Source organism: Physeter macrocephalus, chromosome 7, assembly GCF_002837175.3.
Source record: "Physeter macrocephalus isolate SW-GA chromosome 7, ASM283717v5, whole genome shotgun sequence".
Classification (NCBI taxonomy): Eukaryota; Metazoa; Chordata; class Mammalia; order Artiodactyla; family Physeteridae; genus Physeter; species Physeter macrocephalus.
In genome coordinates, this window is record NC_041220.1 from 96,971,320 (window position 1) to 96,998,030 (window position 26,711).

The following is a 26,711-nucleotide window of genomic DNA, read 5'->3' on the forward strand; positions in this document are numbered from 1 at the left end:
CATGTTTTCTTCAACAGTCTCAGTGTTCACCCTCTGACCTCCTTGTCTCTAAAGGCAATGGGTTTCCCCAATCCTCACTGCTCTTGAACTCACTGTAGCATATGATACTGTGAACAATCCTTCCTCCCTTGGATGTGACACTATATGTTCCTGATTCTCGCTCTGCTTTTCTCTTTCTAATTTATGGCTTCATTTTCTAGTCCTCCAAATTGAGTTATTTCCCAAGTTTCTGTCCCTTGCTCTCTCACAAAAAGGTAAAATCTTTTCTGTAGCTTGCAATATTAGTCATGATCCTCACCCTCCAGAAAGCAGAAGTTATTTTGTTCACATTAAAGAAAAACTTAAGCTTAAGCTATTTACGAAATATGTTAAGGAAGCAAATTAAAATCACTCATATTACAGTACTCAGATCCGTGAATTTTACTTTAGTTTTTCTGCATGCATACTTATTTTATATAATTAAAATCTTACTGTGTAGAGAATTTTGAGTTGACTCCTTTACGCTAAACATCATATCATCCATGTTTTCCTATATCATTAAAATTTTTGGAAGACATTATTTTTAATGTTTTCATGACAATTCAATTGTCAAAATGTGCCATATTTCCTTAATCATTCCTTATTGTTAGCTGTTGAAGTTAATAATAATTTCACATCAATATTAATAATATTGTTTAGTTATTTTAAGATGACTAGAGCACAGCCTCCTTTTGAAGCTTTCCTTTACTTTCTTAGGTATGGTTAATTGTATCTTTCTCTCTGCTCAAGGACATTTTCTTCTAAACTCCTCTGCTCTTATCTGACTGCATTCTATTTATTTTTCACATATCCCTCCTCCACCAGGTTGTTGGCCCCCAAGGGGCAGATTTACTGTAGAAGACAAGAAATAAATCTCATGAAGCAAATATGAATTTCCTTCATATGGATTATTTATCTAGGTCTTAAGAAAGGGTTACTTTTTTCAAAAGCTCTAAGTATAGCAAAGGACATTTTAATCATTTCACTGTTACATTATTGATTAGAACATTATGAATTGATGGTTTAAAGACACATTTTTTTTTGCTGTGATCCATTCTTGTAGTTGGATTTTAAGAAGTTTAAAATGTAATCGATGAAAACATAGTAAAAACAAGCTATAGATGGAATACTCTTGATTAAAGGACTTTCTTCAAATCCAGGCCAATGAAACATCATTTCATTTTGTTAAAGATTTTCTCAAAATAATATAATTCGATGTTGAGAAAAAATAAAAATTCTTATGGTGTCTAGCAGGTTTCTTTCAACAGTCATGCAAAACTAGATCATACAATTACTTTTCGTTAATATAATTTCAGTTTCTTGAAAATAAGGAATCAGCAATTATTCATTCATTCATTCAATCTGCAAATATTTAATGACAGCCCTGTGCAACATATTGTATTACATAATTGGAATTAAATGGTGATCAAAAGCAGATATGTTTATACCCTCATGGACGTTTTATTGATAAAGTGTCCAGTTTTACAGTTACATTTCCAACTAATTTGTTCAATATAAGTTTTTAAAAAAATGAGATATTCAGTACTGAGACTTCCGAAATGTCAATAACATTAACTTACAAATGTGGCCAAACTAATTCTAGCGCTTAATATAATTAAAAAGCTTCTTTAGAAGTTTTAAAATTCATTTATTATTTTAAAGTCTCAGAACCTAGAATACTTATAATGATCACTAATTGTTCTAATGGCTTTTAAATATATTTTGTTGTAACTTAGTTTGTGTTGAATCTGCAGTTAATTTCATTGATAGCTATTCCTGCTAAAGCAAACAAAACAAAAAGATATAATAAGTGGGCCATCTATTTTTTTAGAAAATGCATGCTCAAAAAGTTACAAAACAAAGAGAATTCATGATGAAAACATATTTAATTTTATATGCAAAAATAACTCAAATATAATATAGCAATACTGCAGGTATTATTCCTTATTGCAATGTCCCATGACTTAATCTTCATATGGCAAACCACATCATTTACAACATACGCAACAGAAAGCTGAACAATGACATGTACAATGGATTTGCTTGCTTTTCTTTATTTATCTATTTACTTCCAACCTTGTTCCAAAAAAAGAGTATTTGAAACGAAGCTTATATGGTTATTTACATTGACTCAGCAGCTAATTGGTTTTTATGGCACTGTCTAGCAGTCCATTAAGGCACAACATAAGTGCCTCCTTCATTCAAAGAGACAGATTCTCATGCAGGGAAATATTCTACCACTGATAGATGTCAAACCATAAATTTTAAAACGTTTAAAAATGTCCATTTTCTTGTCTTCAGCGGACAAACAATAAACTAATGTGTACTTCCTGTAAAGTTCTAGGTCTCTAGGATAAATAATTTCTGTGTTTCATTACAAGAACCTCACAATATATTTGACAAACTACAAACAACACACATCTCAAATGTTGCCCTTCCTTCTAAAACAAGAGGGGGGACTATTAAAATCAGATTATAAAAAATAAGGAGGAAAAATATTAGAGTTTTCAGGTGAAGGTTAAAAAAAAGGAAGGGTAAGCTGGGACAAAGTGAGAGAGTAGCATTGACATATATACACTACCAAATGTAAAACAGATAGCTAATGGGAAGCAGCCACATAACACAGGGCGATCAGCTCGGTGCTTTGTGACCACCTAGAGGGGTGGGATAGGGAGGGTGGGAGGGAGATGCAAGAGGGAGGGTATATGGGGATATATGTATACGTATAGCTGACTCACTTTTTATACAGCAGAAACTAACACACCATTGTAAAGCAATTATACTCCAATAAAGAAGATGTTAAAAAAATTATATACCTAATAACACAGCTTCAAAATATAAGAAGCAAACACTGGAAAAAAGTATAAGAAACAGACATCCACAATCATAAAAAAACAAACAAGCAAACTATAAAATTCCAGGGTTACAAAAAGAGATGGTGTAATGGCTGAGGTACATTTGCTTGCTGTAGATAAAATCCACCATAATTAAGAGCCTTCCAAATGCTAGCCCTTCATAAAAAAAAAAAAAATCAATATTTTAAATTTCAAAGTAAAAATAGATTTAGAAAACTGAGTAAGAGAGGGAGAAAATTTTATAAACCCCATATGATAAAGGAAGACTTTTTCATATAAAAGGAGCCAGAACCTTTTTCTCCACGGAATGTATGTGAACAATTCCAAAACATTTCATCGTTGTGTGTACGTATATCTCAAAGCAATCTGCTGCTACACTTCATCAAAACAAGAAGGAAATTTTAGTTAGAAGTTCAATTTTAGTTAGAAGACAGTTTTCTAACTGTTCCAATCAAAAAATTCACAAGTATGTTTAAGCAATAAAAAGAACTTTTTCCTCCCACTCCCATATATCTTTTTCTCTTGTTCTCTACTGCTTTTTTAAAAAAGAAATATATGTCTTCACACTTTTAGAGTTCCTAAAGAATGAACAGCTACCAATATACATCACTTTTCTGGTGCCTATTTCAAAGATGGTAGAAAACGGGAAATTATCAGTAAATCTCTCTGCTGTAATATTGTGTACACTTAAAACCTGGAAATTATGTGCAGGTATAGCTGGGCTCTGTGGCATATAAATACTTTACCATGGTTATCAATTAGCAGATCTTACATCAGGAAAGTATGCAACATACAGTGTAATTGGGCAGTTAAATATTCCAACTAGTTCTGAAGACATTTATACTATATTAAACAACATTAGTTTATTTTAAATGACACTTTCGACTCACTAGCTTTCAATACTCAGGCATTAGTTTCAATATTTTTCAAATTAAATTACCTTGATAAACTATAAAAAATAACATCCACATGCCAAAGCTGAAACAGCTCTCCCAAGAGGTATTTATATTTTGTATATGTATCAACATAAAGATAAAAAGTGGAGTTTAGTGATTAAAAGTATGAGCTTTATACAGACTTGGATTAAATTCAGAATTTGCCACTGATTAGCTCTGCGGACCTTGCAAAAGTTACTCTTTGTTTCTCTGTGTCTCAGTTTCTCTTTCTGAAAAATGAGAAAATAAAACCTACTATAAATGTTTTGGTAAAAATTATGAGATGTAAAAAAACAAGTATGGTATGTTTATTTCCTGCTCACAAAATAGTGGAAAAAATTAAAATGAGGATATATATGTGTACATATGTAACATATAACATATGGCATTATATAATATAATGTCTGTAGCATGTATCTGTCACACATATACACACAGTTTATAGAAAGGAATAAATCTGACATATGACATGATCTCTAATGTGAAATAAACATTTATGGTTCCAAAACACATTTAAAAACAAATTAGCAAAACAGTTTTGCAGATAACTCCCAAGTGTATATTAAACATATACACTCAAGCATCATTCACATACATGGAGGCTGAAAAAAAAATACAAATGGTTGCTATTTCCATGATGAACATGATTAAAATCGAGCACTTACTCTAATTTGAAAACTGAGAAACTCAAAAAAAGTTTTTACACCACCAGTAAAGTATGAGTTTGGATTGAGTGTTTCTGTAACATACAGCCCAGATGCTGATTATACATGGCAATAAAACTGACAGTTCTTTGCATTTTCCCCATCTGCTTTTAACGTAAATGGCAAAAACAGCTGCCAAAGAATAGAACAGATTTAATGGGGTGAAGGCTGGAGCTGCAGAATGACTTTAGTTTTTGAGTCATGGACTGCTGAGTGTAGCCAAATATTCTCATCATAGGTAACACCAGGCCTGCATTTGTAAAGGAGGAAGCAGTGATATTACTTTGACATCAGGGATCCTCTTGCCTATTACATAATAATTCTTAAGTAAGTACTTTTATATTTTTGGAATGTTACTTCTAACTTGAGCAGTAAATGCATGCCATTGAAATCCTTCAGATGTCTCTACATAAAATGACCCAAGATTATCTTAGACTAGAATATTATTGCTGTTATGTAATTGCGATTTCCAGGACTTTTTAAGTTTAACAAATATTTTTAACAGCTGAGTGAATATTGGCCTCTAGAGGGACATACTTTGCATATAGCTAGCATTTTTGCCTTAAGACTCTGTCCATCCTAATTGATTATCAGCGATCCCTATGTTGGGATGACTTGTTCCTGAAAATTGTCCACTTCCTTAATCTTATTTTATTTCTTGTGATGTCATTCTGGGTACATTTCCCTCAGCGCAAATTCAATTGATGTTTTCATAATAAAAATAACTCCTTTTCCAGTTGGTCTTTAAGCATTTAAAGCAAAACAAAAATGTGTGTGTGTGAGTTCCTATTGACCTCATATTTCAGACAATGAACTTCTGAATGAGTGTTAAAATTTTTATGTATATATTTATATGGACACACTCAAATGCAAAAAAAAAGTACATTCAATACACAGAATCACGTAATTTAGATTTAGAGGGAAAAATGGGCTAAGACACATGGTTCGCCGATTTCAGAGGCACAGAGTACAGATTCATAATGTCAGTAACACTCAGTTTTCATAATTTTTCTTTTGCAATCCAAGAAAGACAAATGGAAGTTTTGCTGCTTTGTTTTTCATTATAACTAAAACCTCTTGGACGCTTAATATGAGTTAGGCACTGAGCTAAGTCCCCCATTTGGTAATAATTTTAGTTTTAAAAACATTATGCAAATTACCTTTATACATCATTTGTTTAACAGTATTACTCAGTGACTAGATAGCAACTAGCCTTCTCCCCGATGCCTGTACTGAGTTACTGTCCAAGTCATCCGTCATTTTTCCCCTAAAGTTCAGATAACACTGTGATCACTAGTAGAATTTGAACCAAACAAATTTTCAACTTACTCTTTCTGGCTGATTTTACAACCATAAATCAATAACTTAATTCTTAAAAAAAGTGACAATTTCATTCACCTGAGAATGAATACTACTTTGTGCCCCAGCTGTCTTCATTTCTATGTTAAAGCCTACATAGGTCTTATTCACATCTGATGGGTCTCCATTTCTTTCCTGAAGAAGTTTTTAGTGACTCAACCACAACAGCACTTGGGTCATTTCTTGGAATAACTTCTCAACTACTACCTGCTGCTAAGCCTGTCTTTATCACGCCTTATGTAACGGTTTGTATCACAAGTGTATTCTCTACTCCATGTTAGAGTGATTTTTCTAACTAACAAATCAAATCATACTACTATACTGCTCAAAATTTCCCCTTGTATCCTATTAACATCAGGACAGTGATTCTTCAAGATTAGGATTGTACTTTATGTTCTAACAACTAAAACTGTTTTAATTTCTCAAAGACACATGACTCTTTCACTTTTCTTGGACTTTGCATATGCTCTTTCCACTGTCTAGAAAGCCCACAATTTCTCTGCCTGCGAAACACATCCTCATACCCGAAGATTCTTTTAGTCTCCCAGGGAAATCAAGATATTCCTTTCTCTGTGCATATGTATTTCTCCATGCATATGTATTTTATTACTTATCATATAGCTTTTAAAATTTCTGTGTGTGTAAAGCTTCAATTCTCTGCACTGTAAACATTTTGAAAGCTGGAACTGTGACCTCTCATCCATAATGCCTGATGCAGAGTAGGCACTCAAAAATATTTGTTGACTATGTAGTACATGAAAAAAATGATACTTTTCCACATGCCGTTCTCTGCTGCAATAATGTTCATCATACTCCTTGGGATTTTTAAGAGAAACCAGTTGGAGCATCTGCTTTGCCTTACCACTCTAGTCATTTTAAGATTTCTTCTTCACCAATTTATTTATAATTTTACCATACTTATTTTCACATCTTAACTAATATTACAAAAGTTTGATTCATTCTTCTATATGTTTCTCTTATGAAAGGCACTGTGGTTTTCTTCTGAAATGATCAAACAACAATAACAACAAAAGCATATAAAGGGTGTGTGTGTATACGTATATATAACATACACATTATACATATAAATTTTTGTGAAATTAGGTACAAATAAGAAAAAAAATCAATATATTGAAAAGGCAACCAAGAGAATGGGAGAAAATATTTGCAAATCATATATCTGATAGAGGGTTAATAACCTAAATATGTAGAGAATTCATACAACTCAATAGCAAAAAAGCAAATAATCAAAATAATAAGTGAAGAAAGGAACTAAATAGATATTTTTCCAAAGAACACATACAAATCAAGAGTAGGTACATGAAGAGGTGCTCGATATCACTAATCATCGGAGAAATGCAAATGAAGAACACAATAAGATATCACACCAATCAGGATGGTTATTATCAAAAAGGTTAAGAGATAACAAATGCTGGCAAATATGTGGAGAAAAGGGACTCTTTATATACTGTTGGCAGGAATGTAAATTGGTACAACCATTATGGAAAACAGTATGTGGTTCCCATAAAACTGATATTGAACTACCATATGCTCTAGCAATCCCACTCCTGGGTTTATACCTGAAGGAACTGAAATCACTATCTTGAAGAGATATCTGAATCTCCATGTTTACTGCAGCTTTATTCACAATAGTCAAGATATGGAAACAACCTAAATGTCCTACAACAGATGAATGGATAAAGAAATTGTGGTATATATACAATGGAATATTATACAGCCATAAAAGTAAGGAAATCCTGTCATTTGTGACAACATGGATGAACCTGGAAGGCATATGCTAACTGAAATAAGCCAAACAGGTAAATACAAATACTGTATGCTATCATTTACATGCAGAATCCCCCCCAAAAATAAAATCTGATTTCATAAAAACAGAATAGAACAGTGGTTGCAGAGGTTGGTGGCTGGGAAGATGAAGGTCAAAAGGTATAAATTTTTAGTTATAAGAAGAATAAGTTCTGAGGGTCAAATGTACAACACAGTGACTACAGTTAATAATATATTTCAAATATTATATACTTGAAAATTGTGGAGAGTACAACTTAAGCATTCTTACCACACACAAAAAGAGTTAACTATTTGAGGTGATGAATGTGTTAATTATCTTGATCTTGGTAGTCATTTCACAATGAATAAGTATATCAAATCATCATGTTGTACCCTTTAAATATATACAACTGTATATGTCAATTATTCCTCAGTAAAATTGGAAAAAAGGAAGTAAATTGAGGGAAATAGGAGCAAATAATTTTCTTTTCATGAACCCACACTCTTAATAAAAATGAATTCTCTTTACAAAGATGATTATTCTACTATTTCATTCAATAGGAATTAAAGATTGTTCAAGATATGCATATAAAATTGAGAATTTTGCCAAAATAAAGATGAAAATGCTCCAATGATTATTAGTGAACTCAATAATGGTCTATGGAACTACAGGTTTAGTTTAGTTTTAAATGTATTTTACCTAATTTATCTTATACTATTTTGCTGTGGAACTATCAAAATTGCTGTAGGGATTACACTAAGCACGGCTACTGATGACTAAGAATTAAGTGAGATGTTTGTTGTGAGGAAACTCAGTGGTGATCTTAGTTTGTATACTGAACAATGAATTGGCTTTCTGCATTCTGTAAGAAGCTAAATTATTATGTCTTTTTCTAAGCTCCTAACTTATGATGAAATCATGATATGAAAACTTCAGAGATATTTTATCAATATTGTCTAAATAGTAAAGTCAAGGTAATTTACATGTGCTATAAAAATTAGTCAAACTGTATATTTATTTTTAAAATTTATTTTCAAAATTTGGGCATAATTAAAAGACAATGAACCAATTACACAGCATGACAGCTGTGCTGTTAGCTGAGACATTCCTGAGTGTATGTTAAATAGTCAAAAAGTCATGCTTGATATCATGAGTACCTGTAACTTTCCTAATAAGCTAGTATAGAATAGGTTATTTTAAAACACATTGATCAAATCTAATTTACATATCCCTACCAACAGAAACTTTGAAATATGCAGATTCAAAATTTGGCAAGTATTATTTAATAGAAATAAGGATGCAAAATTTTGGAAGGGGCAAATGCAGAAATAGCATGCAAAAGGGTTAAACACAGGAAGAGTGCCTAAACAGAAATGGAGGACAAAGACATATTTTTAAAATTATATTCAGTATCATAAATGCAGTTTGTAATCAGAGCATTCAAGAATCATTCTCACTTTCATTTCTTTATAATTATGCATGCAAATGATCCAGAGGAAACAAAAGGGAAAAAAATGTACTCTTAACTTCATATCCAACCTCTAATACTGTGAATCTTTTTGAAACAGGCTTCTTTACTACTAGCAGAGTAAAAGCAGTCCAATAAGTTTATAAAAGAAAGTGAGTTCCCTTTCCATTTTACCTATTTAAATAGCACATCCAAAACAAATACTATAACTTCTGAAAATTTGTAATACATCTTAGAAAACAGAGACAGGCCTCATAAGACCCGGCCTAAGAACTTTGCTACCATACTTTCCTTTCCCGAAATTTGAACGCTTCCTTATCTTCTCTCAGACAAATAAAAGGAAGAATTGTATGGCTCCCAGCTTTGGAGCCCTGAAAAATGCAACCAAGATTAAAAGCAATAAGACCTAAGAGTGAACAAGACATACTAAATTGTTCAACGTATGTTTTTACTAACTGTTCTCCGTGATTTATGGAATTTCTGTATAATGGTTTGGACAGGTGCTATGCCACAGAAAATCTATAACTGGATTGAAGAGAACTAAATGTCTACTTTACAGCAATCTATCACATCACATTCAAAGTATTACACCTCAAGACAAGATTTAAGAAATTAATTCTGATGATTTGATATATAGAGAATCAATTTGCTATTAATGATTTTGTTGCCATGGGTCAGGCCTTGTATAGACTTGCCTAAGGCATTCCAAGTGTATGAAAACAAGGTACCCAACCAGCAGAGTTCAAAGCAGCAAAGTGCTGGAAAGATTCCAGGGCAGCAACAACTTCCTTCTTCTAAACCTAATTTTACCTGATATTACACATTCTATTTCCCCCCATCTATCTTCATTAGTCCATACTCCTTTGTCACATTTTCTTTTACTAGGAAGAATGGAGGCTTGGAGGCTCTCCTGATTGTATGTCCCAGACCCCCCCACCCCAGTACTGTTCTTCTCCCCTCCCACACTGTGCTAAGTTTTGGGACAAAAATGGTGAGGAAAAAAGACATGATCCTGCCCTCATTAAGCTTGCAGTCTAACAGGGTAGTTTGACATTAACCAGAATATCAAATTACGCTGTGATAACTTCTACGTAGACAAAATCTAGGAAGATATGAAATTACTTAATAGAGACTAGGAAAGAAGACAACAGTTGTAGATATAAAGTAATACGAAACAGTTCTTAGTTTTGTAAAATTCCTATACCTTCATGCCTTGTCTTTCTCTATGCTCCTTCTATGTTCCCTTCACATATAAGTTTCTTATAGTGCCCTGTTTTTCTGATATCTGCCTCTCTTCATTTTTTTCAATCATCCCTCTTATAATATCCCAACAAGCTAAGCCACATCTATCTTTCTTTTGCAGCTGGATGGAGGATGGAAAACAGGCTTTGGAGTCAAATAAATCTAAGACTGAGGCCAGTTTAGTCACTTCATAATTGAAGAGTTGTTTTTTTACAAGATTTCTTAACTTTTTTGAGCCTGGCCTTTTTTTAAATAGCAAAATGAAGTTGTCAACTTTTGAGGGATTTGAGGTAAACGTCTATAGGCTTTGTTACAGAGAAAATGTGACCTTAGAGAAAGATGTCTAAGATGTCTGTAAAAAGATTGAATTAACTATTATATCTAAAGAAGGAGGGTACCTATTAGATACTGGCTTGGTCAACCTAGAGCAGAAAAAAGTTGCTCTCAGATGCATGTAGAGAGTAGAATCCAAGCCAGGACAGGAAACAGGGAATTTAACAAAGGAATTTTTAGTTAGCCCATTTTAGCTCATTTCATTAAGCATTCTATTCATAACTTTTTTTCATTAAAATTTCTCATTGATTTTATGCTTAAAAAGCATCATTTCATTTTTCTACTGGAAGAGAATGGACTGCTCCTTCAGATTTTTTTCTTTTAATCGTGCTTAATATAACTCCACCCTTTCAGAGATAAACCTGCTTTAAATGTTTAATTTTTACATTATCCATTCATTCAATAAATAGTTATCTTATATTTATCAAGGGCCTACTGTGTGCCAGGTACTGGATTTGTTGCTGGGTGTTCAGTGGTGATTAGAACAGAAGCAGTTCCTGTCTTCATAGAGCTGCTTTAGTAGTGAAGACAAACACACAACACAAATATATATATATACACACATATATATATATAACATATACATGTTATATATATATGTATATACATTAAACAAACACACAAACATATATATATATACATATATGGATATATAGTTACAAAATGTAATAATTAAGTGCAGTCAAAATCAGATTCCTAGTCTGCAAATGGGAGGACAGATCCTGGACCATGGAAAAATCATCAGGATAATGAGGCCTCTTGGAGAAATAAAACCAACCTTTATCTAACACATGCCTCTGCGTTAGTTTTCCTATTTTATTTAAATTGCATAAATACACCCATCAGAGGTCAATGAGAAGATCAAATGCTACAATATGTGTATAGTATCCAACACTGCCAGCATTAGATAAATGCTAGTCTCTTTTCTATTCCTTCTTCTCCAATTATTTCAATTCTGACTTTAAAGGAATATTTCCCTTCTATATCTTAACAAATAATTATCTGAGCAAATACCACAAGAGTGAAGTTATAGTTGCAAGCACAAATCAGATAAAAGGAAAGGGTGAGGCAAGTTTTTCTACCCAGATTTACAGGCAGTTGATCACTGCTACATATCATACATACATACTTTCTTTTTGTCACAATATGAGATAGTTACAGGAATAAAGACACACTAAACAGTAGGGAGTCAACTCAACATTACTGAATGAAATGTCTGATAATTTGCAATAAAGAAATTCTACTGATAATTTACTGGTAAAATCCAATTTTAAAACATTATATGAAAAATATGAAGGGAGTTTATAATGTTCAGTTCATCATGTATTAAAAATATAGAATATATAAAAATTTTTAAAGATGTTGCTTAACTTTATTTCTACATTTTATGAATCTTACTGATTCTTTAATAAAAAAATAAAAGAGTAATAAAAGAAGTGAGTCACTAAGCTAGTAAGTTGTGCCACTACAATGAATGGTAATGGGTGTATTTTTTTTTTTTTTTTTTTTTTTCCGGTACGCGGGCCTCTCACTCACAGTCTCCGGACGCGCAGACTCAGCGGCCATGGCCCACGGGCCCAGCCGCTCCGCGGCATGTGGGATCCTCCCGAACCGGGGCACGAACCCGCGTCCCCTGCATTGGCAGGCGGACTCCCAACCACTGCGCCACCAGGGAAGCCTGGTAATGGGTGTATTTTGTTGGAGTTGAAGAGCAATATGATTTATTACCAGATGCTCTAATGATAAAGCTGATAATGTAATAATCAGAGAAGTAAAATTCACCTAGAGCTTCACATAAGTTTTCATCTCTGCTTATGAATTTATTAGAGCTTTACCTGATAAACCACCACCTCAACACAGACAAACTCATTGGGACATATTAATTAGTCTAACTTTTATGCTACTAAATTCCACCATCATACAAAATCTATAGAGCATTCAAAATGTAAGAAAAGCTCTATGACAAAAAGTAAAATAGACTACATGAGATAAACCATTTGAAATGTTTCATATTCCTTTCAGTCTGTTATGTCTACAACTCACTCCTCTTTTGTCAACCAGCAACAGCATTTTTGTCTCCTTTTCTATCATCAGGATTTGATCAATCCCCTCCTGGGCCCAGAACAATCTTGCTTCCACATATATCTTATCTAACTCTCACACTCTCATGTGTCTCTAAACCTATGCTTCCTCTCTGACTTTCTAATGACTGCAGGTTTCTGCACCTTAAAATAAACCCAAGTCTGTCCTTTATCATTGCCAAGTGTCTTCTTTAAAAAATCGTTTCTCAGCTAAACTCTTCAAACTACTCCATATCTGCTCTCTCCAATATTCATCACCTCTGACCTTTCTTAACACTCTGAAGAGCGGCTTACTTACCTATCACTCTGTCTTGAATCCTTCAAGAACAATATGCTGGTCAAATTCTAACCTAGAAGCTCCTTCCTCCCTTAACTATTGTGGCCCTCTGCTGTTTTTGTTTAGTTCCCTTGGGTTTCTCTTCTCTTTTTCTCCTTTCCATTGGCCATCTGATGGCGTTAACCATCTACTTGTTTTGTTTTGCTTTTTTATAATATTAATTACTCCAAAATCTTTGCCTCAAATCCTGTCTTGCTCCAAATTATCATAGTCTGTATTATTTTAGTGTCTCTAAATATCTTATTGGAACTTCAGTATCTCACAAATTTTGCTCACCATCATCTTCCTATCTTCCTTCCTAGCTTTGGTCCTGCTCCTCAGCTTCTTTTTTTTTTTTTTTTTTTTTTTTTTTGTTGGGTTTTATTTTATTTACTTGAGCCCAGCCGCTCCGCGGCATGTGGGATCTTCCCGGACCGGGGCACGAACCTGCGTCCCCTGCATCGGCAGGCGGACTCCCAACCACTGCGCCACCAGGGAAGCCCCTCAGCTTCTTATATACAATGCCATAACCACCATCTCCCCAGCCCTCATACTTGAAATTTCGGCATCCTCTTTGAGTCCTTTTTCTCATCTCATCAAAGGCCAAATCCTATTAATGCTGCTTCTGTATTAGCTATCACAGCTGCTTCCACATCATCATTCCTACTATTACTTACTAGCTCCTGCTCTCATGACATCTCCCCTCGATCAACATAATAGTCTCCTAAGAAGCCTTAAGCCTGGTTTTCTCTCCTTTTGCCAAACCACTGGTGCACAGCTGTCAGATTAATTCTTAGAGATTCAAACTCCTGTGTTCAAATGCATTGCAAAGAAAGATTTAGATCCTTATACTATCCAAGTCCTCCATGAATTAGCTCCACCTATACCTTTCCAACTTTGTTTCCTTAACTCTCTCAGGTACCAAATACCAATCAAATTGAGTTCCTATTTGGCAGTATCTTGAATTTCCATTCTTATTGCCTATGCTCATAAGGTTCATTATTTCTGAAAGCTCTTTTCTCATCTTTGCAGTTCCATTCACTAATTATCCTTCAAGGCCTACTGCACACGTTACCTCCTACATGAAGGCTTGAGATCGAGGTATCATTCAATGATTACTATCGTCTAAGCACATGAAGCTCTACATGTGTTAATTCTTTCACTACAAACTGACAACAGTTAGTTCAGATGAGGAGATAATCCCATAGAAGATAAGTAACTTGCATATGGTCTCACAGTTAGTAAATGATAGGCAGACCTCGGGTTCTAACTAAAGCTTTCTGACTCTAGTTAACCACTGTTAACTTGTTCTCCACTTTACGCCCTCTGTAATAAATACCTTGAACTTACATTTAGGTCTTTAATCCATTTTGAGTTTATTTTTGTGTCTGGTGTTAGGGAGTGTTCTAATTTCATTCTTTTACATGTAGCTGTCCAGTTTTCCCAGCACCACTTATTGAAGAGACTGTCTTTTCTCCATTGTATATTCTTGCCTCCTTTGTCATAGATTAGGAGACCATAGGTGCGTGGGTTTATCTCTGGGCTTTCTATCCTGTTCCATTGATCTATATTTCTGTTTTTGTGCCAGTACCATACTGTCTTGGTTACTGTAACTTTGTAGTATAGTCTGAAGTCAGGGAGCCTGATTCCTCCAGCTTTGTTTTTCTTTCTCAAGACTGCTTTGGCTATTCGGGGTCTTTTGTGTTTCCATAAAAATTGTAAAATTTTTTGTTCTAATTCTGTAAAAACTGCCATTGGTAATTTGATAGGCAAAGCAGAAATAGAGTCACCGATGTAGAGAACAAACTTACAGTTACCAAGGGGGGAAAGGGGGATGGGACGAATTGGGAGATTGGGATTGACATATATACACTACTACGTATAACTAATGAGCACCTACTGTTTAGCACAGGGAACCCTACTCAATGATCTGTGGTGACCTAAATGGGAAGGAAATCTAAAAAAGAGTGGATATATGTATACATATAACTAATTCACTTGGCTGTACAGCAGAAACTAACACAACATTGTAAAGCAGCTATACTCCAATAAAAATTAATGAAAAAAAAAAAACCTTGAACTTTATTTTTTCCTCTCTTACAACATGCATTACTTTTTACCTCATTTTATAGCTTTTAACTTGCATGTCACTTGATGGAGATCTGTGGAGAATTCATGCTGCCTTTATGTAATAATAAGTGTTTACTTAATAAATGCTTGGGCCTGGAGAGATGGATATACTATTTCTCTGTGTGAACAGTTACTATGTCTTTCTACTATCTACTCCATCATATATTACATCTTCTAAGATGGGAGGCCTTACGTAATCTGTGGCTTTAGAATTAGATGGAGATGTCGTTTTTGAAGCATTATTTTCCATGATGCCTCAAAATGCACCTCTTACTCTAATTAGGCTCAACTGTGCAATCCCTAAAACAAAATGCTCATTGCCACCTCTGCCCTTTGTCCCCAATGTTTCTCTTTCGCAGAATGTCTCTTGCCTCTTCCCAAGTCATATATTGTTCTTCTTTCAAGGTTCAGCTAAAAAATACAAATGTCTTTTATGGCCAAGGTAGTGTTTCATCAATTAAAAATTTGATGAGAATAATATTATTATGTTCATACATATATTTTTTGTCTGTGTCAAGTACTGCATCTCTCTAAGTACACTTTTAAGCACATATTAAATACTTCAAAATAATGTTAGTGGGTCTTATGAATTAAGATTATTCTCATATAAGATAAATTAGGGCAGTTAACAGTCAAAAAAAATAATTAATAGTTCTTGAAAATAACTTAATTTTTTTTGGTGCCTATTACGAAGGCCTATCTAAAGAAGTTGATCCTACTTTATTATTTCAACCAAATATGTCCCAAAATATTTATTTAATTCAAATGTAGAATTAACTTCTAAAACAATATATGGTAGGCTGGGTGGTTAAGAGGTGCTTTCTTAGTTAATAGATATTAAGGTAAAGACTTTTCCTAATGCTTACTTCCCAAGATGGTAAAAGTAGTCCACTTTACATCTTATGTGACCTTGTTTTAGCCACATGACTTATATTTGGCTACGACACAGAAATGAATCCAGCAGCTGCATACAAAATAGGTATGAAATATTTTGTTGAGAGAATTTAATTTTTGATGGAGGTAGCCATTGGCTCAAATAAGCTAAAATGCTCACTAATTTAAAAATCTTATACATTTTGACTTGATAATATTATCTTTTTTATCCTTTGTGGTGGACTATACAACGGTTCAAGCAAAACAGTGAAACTGCATTTTAAAACGTGTTGTCTTGAGAAAGCAGGCATCATCTAGTTATCTTGTTTCTATGATTTATTACCCCAGCTTGGTTTTTCTTTTATTTTCCACCACTCCAAGCTAGAAATGGGCAGAAGCAGATCTCCAGAGCCAATTGGATAAATGAGGTACTCATACTCTTATTTTTCCTGAAGCGCCTAATGACACCTTCTGAAGAAAAAGCAAAGTATTATTTTTCCTTGAACTGCATTCCTTTTAATTCTACCTGTGTTGAAAAAAAAAAAAGAAAAATCCTAGCCACTTCAACAAGATATTTAATTAAACAGAGTCAAGGTCAATACAATTCTGAAAGAAACATTTGTCTAAGCTAATGGATCAGATTGGCCTTTGATAAACCCAGACTCTCCTAAGGAAAGTCATGGCTTAGGTTATTGGGGAGGTGGGGGGATATGAGGGAATTCAGGGAACATACATTTCCGTGATAGTCTCTGGCAGATTTGTGGGGATCTCAGTGAGACCTTTCCCACGGCAGTCTACGATATTGTTGCTACAGGTACAAGCAGCTGGACAATGCAAAACACTGCAAGATGGCGCCATAAATGACTGGTGACCTGAAAAAGAAACAAACGGAAGTTATAGTTTTTCCTCCTCAATTTCATCATTGTGAAACACACAAACTTAGCTAAAATAGCAAAGCACGTTATTAAACAGAAATGCATTTCTCTAAATACCTGATTATAAAATGATACTATATTTCTACAATATATTTTAGGAAGCATGCATGTATGTTTTGGGGTCAGTACCGATAAAGCAAATGAGATTTTTTAAACTAATTACAAAACTGATAATTTTTAAAATTTGAAAGATTTGTGAGAGAGGTTACATTCTGATTTGAAACTAGAATTCTATTCAAATTTATTATGAGTTCCAAAAAAAGCAGCAACTTCAGACTAATCTATATTTCATTTCTAATAAGCTTAGATAGAGCGTGGTCTTTATTGACTTTAAGTAGCTTAACTTAATTTAACTCAAAGAAGGAAAGGAAAACAGTAAAACTTCCCTCTTGGTAGACATAACTGTCTAAATAAGTAATCATGTGCCAATAAGTATGGGGAAAATAGATGATGCTAAGAAGTTTGATTTCTGGGTAGGTTCAAAATTACCGCTTTTTTTGAAGTTGTAATAATTTGTATCAGGTCATTCTGTTAGTTGTAAACTAGACAATTCCTTTTTTGACTTTGTATGGCTTAAAATTTTAGGCTAAGTAGTTACCCAGAGGTATATATTTTACTACTCAATATTGAAATTTTACTGTTCAAATGGTGAACAACAGGCTGTCAGGCATTTTGTACCAAACAGGCATCTGCAAACGCTGGGTTTGTCCCTGCAGCAGGGCCAGACCTCTCTGCCCTGCAGAGAAAGGGCCCGAGTGGTGGTGATACCCAGGGAGGAGGCTGCAGGCTAATTACTACAGGTCCCTCTCAACAAGTTCTCACACTTTACAAAAATAGTCTCAGTCTAAACAAGAAACATGAACTTGCCTTCTTCCTCATCTAGAAAACAGGAAGGAAAAAAGTGAAAAGAGAAAAAAGTGATTAGTAACGAATTGTTAGTCATTTCCTTACTTAATTTTTTATAAAGCAATCAGACCTACCGAGCACATTCCATGACATTATAAGAAAATTTTGTTTGGGTTACAAAAAGCATGAGAAAATACATAAAAAGGTCTAAAGGATAGCAATAAAATAGAATCCTGAACTAGTATGTCTTCTCACTCTTCCTTTAGGAAACTGCTATTTATGATGCATTATAAATATTTAATATTTTTGTTTTATTGTTATTTTGAACAGACACTTCTGAAGGAGAAATAATTTATATGGATTGGGAATCAGACTGTCTAGGTTGAGATCCTTGAACTTAACTCTACAACCTTTGACAAGGTTACTTACCATTTCTTTTCCTCAGCATTTTAAACTTTAATATAATGTTACATTTCTCAACAGATGTTATGAGGGAGGTAAAAATGAGGTAAATATTTGTGAAATACTTAGACTGATGCTTAAGCCCATAGAAAGAACTAACTGAATGTCACCTATTGATACTTTACATAACCGGTGTCTTATTTTTGTTTTCAGATTTTTGTTACTAAAGTTAGTCATTTATCTCTTTTAGGTAGGACTGCATCACATGAAAAGTATTTTGTCACTCTGCAACTACAGTTCTGTTACTTTTTCAATTTCCCAGCCGGGATCCAAGATTAGTTCATCATTTTTCCAATTGTTAACATCAAAATAGAAATAAATTCTTACTTAAAGGTAAAATCATGAGTAGCAAATAGAACTGTAATTTAGGAATTTCTTATCTTTCCCTTGGACTGAAAACTGAAAAATCCTCCATCAAAACTTAGGTGAAAGTAATCAATAACTGCCAACCATGCACGAATGTCTTAGAGCCTATGACATCATCCCTAACACAGAGGATTTCCACAGAGTGATTAGTGCATAACTGCACATTAGTGAGGAACAGTGAAACCTCTGAAGCATGCACCTCTCACAGTTCCTTACATCAGAGCATACGGGAATATGAAAACAGAAAGGTTCTTTCTCCCTTACCACTGCAGACAAATTCTCGTTTTTGAACCTCAGCTACGTTATGGCCCCTTAGGTGGGATGGCCCCATACACTGAGTGTAGAGGCCCACCCGAGGCCTTTGGCGTAGCCAGTCCGAGAGCCAGGCCAGGTGGCAGTCACAATACAGGTTGTTCGAATGGAGTCGACTAAATGAGAGCCAAGAAGTTTAAAGCAAGAAAACAGAAAAGAGTCATTTCAAAACTTGGAAAATTCATTCATAATAACATATAACTTCGTCTCTACCTATAAATAGGTTAAAGCTTAATAAATGCCAATCTAATTATTTTCCTAAAAATTAAACTGGTTTATAACCACAGACTCAAGTCCCTCTTCATCTACCTCTGAGCTAAGCAAGTATACAGAAGCTTGAACATGACCATGAAAATCTTTTGCCTACGTCTATTCAAAGGGACAAAGAGACACAAAGAAGTCCAAGGCAAATTGCTCTGCAGTCCCAACATACTGGCAGCCAGTGGGGGTGGGGTGGAGGAATGGGGAGGTCTGGGCTCAGGCAGGGGTAGGAGGCATGTTAAGAAAAGTTGTGGCTCCCAGTTTGAAATACCAGTTAGTCTTGTCATTATTAGTCTCTGTAGAAACTGCTGGCAAAACTTTTTTAGCAGGTCACTTTCATTTTTTGCTGAACCCGACAGAATAATAATTCAATATAAACCACTTCTTTTCACATCCCTATTCTGATTTCCTTCTTTTTGTTTAATCGCAGTAAAAGGGATTAGCTGCTTTTGGCTCTTGGGGACATAGCCTCAAAGAGCAGGAACTGAAATTAAAAGACATAAATGGCTGGGAGTGAAGGAATTATGCCAGCCCCCTCTATGCTGGCAGGAATCCACACCAGATCATGGATCCCTTCCAAGTGGTAAATAGCACTTCTCCATTAATAAAATATCAGACAAATGTATCCACTAAATTAGGTAAATGACTTCAAACTGGCTTTTATGTTTTCTCAAACTAAAGAAAAGGACATCCAAAGCTATAAATCAAAGCATGATTCCCAGAATCATCTATGCCACGGTAATACCATTTTAGCCCTTTTTAGCTGATGTGCTCGATTATAACCCAATAACAGTAATGGATATTAAAACATGGAACTCAGTCCAGAAAGCTAATTGGACCATAAAAATGGAATTTTTAAGTAGCAATGATAATACAGAATAATGAAACAACCAAAGCAAGGGAATTTAAAGTCAGACGACTGTTTTACATTCTCCTTGAGCCTGGAGGTATGGAATAGACTGTCTTGCATCCAAACTAGACAGCATGCCACAGGACAGAAAGGTACATTTGGGGAAGGCTGGGTGACCTCTGGTGAAGTTTGCTTGGAGGTCAAAGTGGCATCTTTTGGAAGCCACAAGGCACATTCCACATCATTGCTATCTAAATATTTCCATTGAAACCAAGTACATTACGACAATTCAATTAGATGTGCACACATTTGAAATGAGAAAAGAATATAAAAATTTAAAAACCTGATTAGCAAGACAAACTGTAGTGGATTTCCACAAGAAAAAAAGATTCACTATACGTAAAAAATGGAGATGATAGATCTTTCTACAGTCTTCGTGGCTTTAGTTTTTCAAAGATTGAAAGCTTGACCAATTTGTTTTTAAAAACTTAGCTAAAACTAATGAGAAACCAACTTCATTAAATATAGTTTGAGTAAACTGGGCTCTTCATTTTGCCAGTCAGTCTCAATCTGATAGCCCCAAGAAAACAAAACTTAGTTATGCCTGCTTACTTTTAGAATGATTTTATTTTGCTAAATTATATTCCAAGGAAATTATATCCCATGAAGAGCTCAGTTTTAGTGAGGAAAAAATGACATTAGCATTGGTATTATCTAATTCATTAAAAAGTGGCAATTCAACTGATTTTTGATTAAAGAGAGAAAATAAATGTAATGCTTTCAGTTATAAATTATTGTAAAACAAAAATATTTTGAAAACCCTATCAAAATATATTTACTCTACTTAAAAACACATATTTTTTCAAAAAGACCAATGCTTGGTTTTGTTTCTCACCGTTTCTCACATGTTTATATAATATGTATTTTTAGGTCAAGGTGATTCTGAAACCCAGTTCCAATGCGATTTACCTCTGAAAATGCTTTAACTAAATACCCCACCCTGGGTTTTGAGGATTAATTTTTCTCTAAGAGAAAAAAATAGCTGTATCAAACACTTTTATTAAAGAATCATTTTTATCCATCTAAAATATTTTAATGTCCATCTGTAATTCCTGAAAAGGTATTTTAAAATATAAATGCTGACACAACCTTGATTATAGAAGCACTAAAGGGTGATGCTGTAATTTTACGTCACAAAGAATGTTGGAGAGCCAGTTTAGCTTTATTAGGATTGCTTGCCATACAGTAATAAAATCATAAAGATTTACCATTTATCATTTCTGACAGCCAATCAAGGGGTCTTCCATTTCTTAATGAAATGTGATCTCCACAACAGCTCAAAATAAATGTTTTTCTCCCTCCCCCAAACTTCCCATAACACACATCATTTAAAAGGAAGCTTTCAAGTTTTCAGAATAATAGTTCATTTATTCAAATATCATATCCAGAACTTTTTAAAAAGTGGTGTTTCCCTTGTCTACCCCATGATGATCTAGTGGTCATATTCTTTACTTACTAAAAACAGTACTTAAGGGGAATCATTAATTGATTAAATTGACTTTATATATATATATTGTGGCTACTTACAAAGTCCTAAGTTTAGGCATATGGTTGAAACTTGCCACAGAAAGCCTAGTAATGTTGTTATTGTTGAGAGTGCTGTAGAATAAAAAAAGGTTAGAAATTTTAGATAAGAAAATTTATTGATCACTCCATATGTTAACACAGAAAAACCTCTTGTGATTATGTTTATGCAGAACGATTACCTGGTGAAGACGACATCAAGAATGAACTGTATGTACAAGACGATAAATAAATTTCATACTTTAACATATTACTATGCATTCATCAAATATTTATTACTAATTTGTGACTTGAGTCATAGTATCTTTTACCATGTAGCTTTATACACTGTGTACATACATGTCGATTTACGATACTGGTTAGGAAATGAATGTGAGATAGTCACAGTTGGAAAAATTGAACAGTTATATTTTCTTTAAGGGTATTATGTATAATTAGTGTCCATGAGTAAAAGAACCCATTTGAATTCTCCAATTGAAATCTCATAGCAATGGCACAGAATCAGTGCTTTCAGGTCCTGGAACAGAGTCCTGTTAATTGTTCTTTACTGTGGACAGCAGTTGCTGTTGAAATTTGAGTAGGAAGAAAAATATCAATACTTGGTACTTGCATTGGGTAGGACAGAAGTGACATGCTGCAGCAATATAGTAAAAGCTTAATATATTCTAGTGGTTTTTAGTTGCAGCCACTTATCCTGTTCTTTGTTTAGTACTGTGTAGTGAACATGGTTTCTTGAAGCTAGGGTCAAGAAGATGGGTGGTCAAGGGAGATACGGTGAAAATAAGTATAATTCTAACTTGGTTCAAATTTTTCCTAATTTCCCTCTAACACAAGCATTGTTAGTTGTATTATTACTACTATTTCTACTACAACTACTACTCATTCATTCATCAAATATGTCCTGAATGGCTCTTATTTTTATGGCAACATGGAATTTCTAAAAATAAGTCAGGCATAAATCTTGTCCTAAAATAGCATACAGCCCAACTGCGGAGATGAATTACACAAATTACAAAAACTTAGAGTTAGTAAGATTTAGCAGAGAGATATCTTTTTGTCTCCACTTGGAGAAGTCTGATTGTGACAAGACAGTGAGAAAGACAATTATCCCAGGAATAGGTGAGCAGAGTGTGGAGATGACAAATGATTCCAGTATACAGAAGATACAGTAGGGTGATGACTAACAGGGCAGTTGCTGAAGAAGTCAGGAAAGATGGATCTTGGTACAGGTGGATGATGTTTGATATTCGAGAAGGGTTTGAATTAGAGGTTGCACATTCACTTGCCTACAGAGGCCATGCAGGAAACATACATGAGAGAAGCAGGCTGCTTGTAAAGAAATAAAATGGGGAAGAGAGATGGGGAAGAGCAGACCGATCCCTGGGGACAAAGAGGACCTTGGTGATAGCGATGATATTCTCTGTTGTAGCAACTAATATTCAGCTCTGATGGACTGCTGCTCTGCTGTAATGGAAAGTTGCCAAACAATCTGATTTTCTCAAGAGAAACTAAAAATGGATCAATCTTCCTAATTTTTAAATACTGGCAACTAACTCAAATATTTCAGAGTCCACGGGCCATGTCTGTTTGGGCTAAGCAGGATACACTGAGGCTACTCTAGGCCAGCTGGTGGCTATGGTTATCAATGGTGGGATATGGGGTGTTCAGGGATAGAAGGATTTACTTAAACTTCTCAGTAAAGCAGGGCATGACAGCTACAGATCTAGAACATGCACTGACTCTCTTTACTATCCAGTTTAGCAATGTATTGAATGATATAAGAACTAATGCAAATGATCTGAACTAAGTCATATAGAAAAAAACCCCACTGAATGAAGGATCTATAAAGCACTGAATTGGTCGCCTCATGTTATCTGAAAGCCTCTAGTATTTTCCTGTACTCGAGTGAAATGAGATTTTTATTCAAGCACCATTAAAACATATCCTGATGTCTGAACTAAAAGGTTTCACTTCTCAAAGGGATTTGCTTTAAATGACCCCTTTGCCTACCCTCAAAATTTATGCTGATTTTATATGGCTTAAATCTTCAGAGTATACAGCATACTGAAATGTGATTTTGGGGACAACTTTTTTTTTAAAGCAATTCACACTAGGCAGACATGCGTTAATTTTGAACTATAGTTTCTTATAATTCCACACAAAAGAGTTATCATTGCATGCCGAAGCCAGTGGCTATCAATTTGAAGACTTGTCTCAAAATGTTAATTTGTTTAATGCAACTAAAAAAATAAATTATCTCATTATTTTTATTCAGTATTGATGCTGGCAAAGCAATATTGATATTAATACCTGGTAACTGAACAATACGTGGAACCAATGAAATTAAGTTATTTTGAAATTAACAATACATATAATTGTTGATTAGGTATGATGACATGTATGTGTTATGGCCATGATCAATTCCTATTATGAAACAATGTGAAGTTATATGCTGCACTTCTTTATTTGTGAACACTTTTTCCTGCATGGAAGTCTATTTCTATGTTCAACCTCAAGATTTTCTCTATGTAATGAGAATATATTCTTGTACAAAGGACATCCTGGTGTGTAAATAAGAAATGTTAGTCTTGGTAATCATGTAGGCCCTCTTGGACTTAGATCTTGATTTATTCTTTCTTATTCCCTAGTGCTAAGCATAGGATTTGGCAGAAAGTCTGATATTGAATGGATTTGAACCACTATGTTTCAATTCAATTCAATTACGTCCATTCTATAGAAAATAAAAATAAACCATATAAAACTGGCAACTCAAGCGATGTATTTCATTTCTGAATCTAGTGTCCAAAGAAAAAGAAAAGATGGATCTACATTTAGTTTCCAATGTTATTTTTGAGACAGCATCTTCTTATTAAGAAAATAAAGTTAATTCTAAATCCTATCAATGAGAATTCCACAAAAAGTCAGTTCGTTTTACATGCAAGTGATAAACTGCCTCCTTGCTTTCATCTACCTTGGTTTTTCCTTCTTGAACTTTATTCATTCTCTCCCTTAATATATATTTTAATCTAACAAATTTCCATCAATGGCTCAGTATGATTACCCCCATCTTCTCCTTTTTGGCCTCAGTATATTCATACATTCACACATGATTCACGGAATCAAAATTTTTAAAAATCTAAAACATTAGAAATCCAAAATTTAAGGTGATGTGCAAATTAATGTTCTTTCATTATTTCCTCATAATAAAAAGATATATCTTAAAGAGTCATGGATGATAAAAATAAGCAAAACAGGTAAAATTCTTTCTGGAACTCTATATAAAAAATGGTAACTCTATATTAAAAAAGCCCCAGACCAGACATTTATAATGGGTGAACCTTTGACATACGTGACAAGAGATTATGGCTTAACAAATTCAGTCTTTCCAGCGCTCTAGCCAATTTAGTCTTTAATTCTTCATTAATTAATTTCTCTAAAGGCTGCATAAATTATGAGCATTTAAAAATTAATATATATTAAAAGAATGTCTGCTTGACTTTATATTTAATATAAAATATTAAAATTATTTTGAAAAAAATTCACATTTTCTTGTATTGTGCTAATTTTAATTCTTTTCTTTAGCAAACAAACTCTGTCCATTAGATACTCTTTGAGACCTATCTATTAAGGTCCTCAAAAGAGTTCCCAACATTTTAGATTTTGATTTTAATTCCATGAACCACGAGATGTTTATCACACTTTGGTGTATTTCATGATAGTGGGTCTTGCAAAAGTCACCTTTTAGATATGTTGCTAACCTGACAAAATATAGGAGGTGACTGTGTTTTCTTGAACTTCCTGCTTCTAAAAACAATGATACTAGTTTAGAACTAAAAAAGCAAATGAATAGTTATTGTATTTGTGGGTAAAGTGTTTTCAATGCCTAGCACAGAGCTTGACACATAGCAGGAACTTTCTCTCTCTTCCTGTCTCTCTCTCTCAATATATATGGAGCACTCAATACATCCTCAGTATATTAAACATATATTAGTTATTCTATATCTAATAAGTATTTAAGTTCTTTTACTTAATAATAAAGTACTTTACGGGATTTAATTCATTCAAAACATTTAGCAAATTTTTCATTAAATGTTTGGTATCATTCATATTCTTAGTTAGGTGCACTGACTTAATAACAAATTCTTTGACTTGATCTGCTCTGTTCAACTTAAATAACACTTGTGGTAGTCTCCTCACATATAAAGTTTAGTGACATTGACTATGGTTTTGACGTCAGACCACTATCATGAAATCATAGTTGTATCCCAATTATTCTCACTCTGAAATAGCATTAGTGAGCTTCTTATATTAAAAATGGCTCTGGAACACAATTTTATAAGTGGCCTTATAACTACAATGTGTAGGACAAGCACTTTGATTTTTTTTTCCTTTAGAATAAGTTAGATTGTTATCAACAGAAACAAAGGTGATCTCTCAAGTGGTTAGAGAACAGTATATACTCAGAGCAATTTACCTCAGTCAACTCATTCTTACATAATTCTTTAAAAATAATTAATAACTTAGCAGCACATGACACACCGAGAAATTCGATTCATTTACTTGCAATTAAAACCAAAATCATATAGAAAATATTGGAAAAATAAGCCAGTCTAGTTGAAACAATCAACTTTTTTCAGAATTACATTCTGCTCTTCAAACTCAATTTATAAAGCAATGGGATCTTTTTCTCAGGAGGAGTTCATGATTTCTGGATAACTTTTAACACATGGACTGAAAATTCAAAACCTCTTCACGTTTAATTCAGTTTCAGATTTCTGAACAAACTGAGTCGGGGAGAATTATAGCATAGAAATATATTTTATTGGGGGGAGAAATCTGTAAGTATACTTAAAAAGTTAGAAAGGTGAATCTTCGGGGAAATTTTTCAGAAATGTATAGGCGGCTTAAGCAGCTTTAGTAACGCTAGTTTTCATTAAAATTATTTTTCATTATAATTAACAATGCCATTAAAATTATTTTACAGTGTCAAAG

The 26,711-nt window shown here is 33.9% G+C and overlaps 1 protein-coding gene across 2 annotated transcripts in view; it reads right to left on the minus strand.

Moving 5' to 3' along the window:
* SLIT2 (slit guidance ligand 2) overlaps positions 1-26,711 on the minus strand; it is a 402,412-nt gene that overhangs the window by 109,803 nt on the left and 265,898 nt on the right. For both annotated transcript variants that reach the window (XM_024119498.3, XM_024119497.3), the window contains exons 7-9: positions 21,723-21,794; positions 18,977-19,140; positions 16,837-16,975 (exon numbers count right to left, since the gene is read on the minus strand). In XM_024119498.3, the coding sequence (XP_023975266.1) occupies positions 16,837-16,975; positions 18,977-19,140; positions 21,723-21,794 (375 nt within the window). The remainder of the gene's footprint in view (positions 1-16,836; positions 16,976-18,976; positions 19,141-21,722; positions 21,795-26,711) is intronic.